General features: G+C 20.9%; 1 protein-coding gene across 1 annotated transcript; it reads left to right on the forward strand.

The window, feature by feature from the left end:
* Window positions 1-882: 882 nt before the first annotated feature.
* Window positions 883-1,587, forward strand: Phum_PHUM269130 (HIRA-interacting protein, putative; the record flags this gene model as incomplete). The annotated part of the gene is made up of 2 exons (XM_002426682.1): window positions 883-1,246; window positions 1,301-1,587. 2 exons carry the CDS (start codon window positions 883-885, stop codon window positions 1,585-1,587), a joined length of 651 nt encoding a protein of 216 aa, XP_002426727.1.
* Window positions 1,588-2,165: the final 578 nt, after the last annotated feature.

The raw sequence follows: 2,165 nt of genomic DNA on the forward strand, positions 1-2,165 counted from the left end.
TATTACATAAGTTTAACGAATATTTTAGTATTATTTAAAATCTTGTGTAAAATGTATTTATATCTTTAAGAATGATCCTCAGATAATAAAAAAATAATAATAATAATATACAATCTCTACAAATACGATAATGTAATTTTTTGTTTTGTTTTGTGGAATACTTTAATATAAATATTTTACGAATTATTGTAAACTAAATAATGTTTAAATTCTAATATGATTATTTTCGTTCTGTAAGAAGATAAGTTTTTTTTTTGTTCGTAATTTTATTATTTTCATTTATTAGATTCACATTTAAGTATTAAGGTGAAAATTCATATTGGACAGTAGTTATAACAATATACAAAAATACATTAATTTTTTTTTTTTTTTTTATAGATGCTACTAACATTTTTAACAGTAAAAATTAAATAATAGGACATAAACTTAAAAAGGTAAGTTAGAGTTTTTTTTTTTTTTTTTTTTTGCTAAGCGACGACAAGTTTTATTTCCAGCCGTTACAAAAAAAAAAATTAAATTAATAACGAACTTTTTTGTCGTACAAACAAAAAAATTTCACGTGGCAGCAGTTAATGTTGGTAGCTTTTGTATTGAAGAAAAAATTAATGTTTAAATGTCAATAAAGTTAAAAAAGTATTTATAATTTTTTTTTCAGTTATAATTATTAAATATTTTTTCGTAAACATAACGAAATTTCAATTTCAAATAAAAAATATAAATTAAAATGAAATTCATTAGTGTTTTACATTTTATTAAAAGGAATCATACGAATTTTAGGTAATTTTATAATTTACCTATCGATTAATTTAATATTATTTTTAATACTTTTAACCTTGTATTCATATTTATATATATTTTTTTTTCAGATTAAACTCTCTCCAAATGAAAACTAATTTCAATGCTAATATAATTAGTAGAAATATGTTTATTCAAACACAGGACACTCCTAACCCTAATAGTTTAAAATTTATCCCCGGAGTCAAAGTTCTAGAAAATGGAAAAACGAAAGATTTTCCAAATGCTGCTTCTGCTTTATGTTCGCCACTTGGTAAGTCATTATTTAGAATAAATGGTGTTAAATCCGTCTTTTTCGGTCCGGATTTTATAACTATTACTAAACAAGATGAAGATGTATCCTGGAAACTTATTAATCCTGAGATATTCGCCACAATTATGGATTTTTTTTCAAGTGGCCTACCTATTTTAACTGAAAATGAATCGAAATCTGATTTTGTGAAGGAAAATGGTGAAGATAATTATGATGATGATGATGATGATGATACTGTAAAAATGATCAAAGAATTATTAGAGACTAGAATCAGGCCAACAGTACAAGAAGATGGTGGAGATGTTGTTTTTAAAGGTTTTGAAAATGGTATTGTTAAACTCAAATTATTAGGTTCTTGTACAACATGTCCAAGTTCTATTGTTACATTGAAAAATGGTATTCAAAATATGCTACAATTTTATATACCTGAAGTACTTGAAGTTGAGCAAATTTTGGATGATTTAGAAATAAAAACTAAAGAAGAATTTAAAAAATTAGAAAAGAAATTAGAAGAAAAAGACAATAATGTTTTAAAATAGATGATAATAAATGTTCAATATGTAAAAATACATTAAAAATAGTAAAAACTAATTTATAGTTGACATACAGACAAATTAAAATAAAATTTCATTTGGGCGATGATAATGATGGACAAGAGATAATTATTAGAGTCAACTACTCATAACTATATTATCATATTTAATGAAACTTTTAATACTTAAAAGGATTAACCAGGTATGTGATAAATAAAAAAAATATATATATATATATAAATAAAATTTAAATTTTTTATTTATTTGTTAATTATAAATTAAATTAATATTTCATAAATATTTTATCATCTTTGTCTAATAGAAAATTATATAATTTTAAGCAGTGAAAAAAAAAAAGTTTTATATTAATTTTTATTAATTCACTTAAATCATGAATAAGTTTCAATATTTTAATTTTAAAAAAAAATTACTTTTATTTTGTTTCTATGCTTTTTACTTCTTTTTAGAGATATATATTCATATAATTTTGTTTTAATATATTAAATATTGAATAATATAAAACATTTACAATGTTTTGTAACAGTTTATCAAGGTCAAAACAAATCAATAATAATTATTAGATT

This window comes from Pediculus humanus, genomic scaffold (genome assembly GCF_000006295.1).
Source record: "Pediculus humanus corporis 1103172107644 genomic scaffold, whole genome shotgun sequence".
Classification (NCBI taxonomy): Eukaryota; Metazoa; Arthropoda; class Insecta; order Psocodea; family Pediculidae; genus Pediculus; species Pediculus humanus.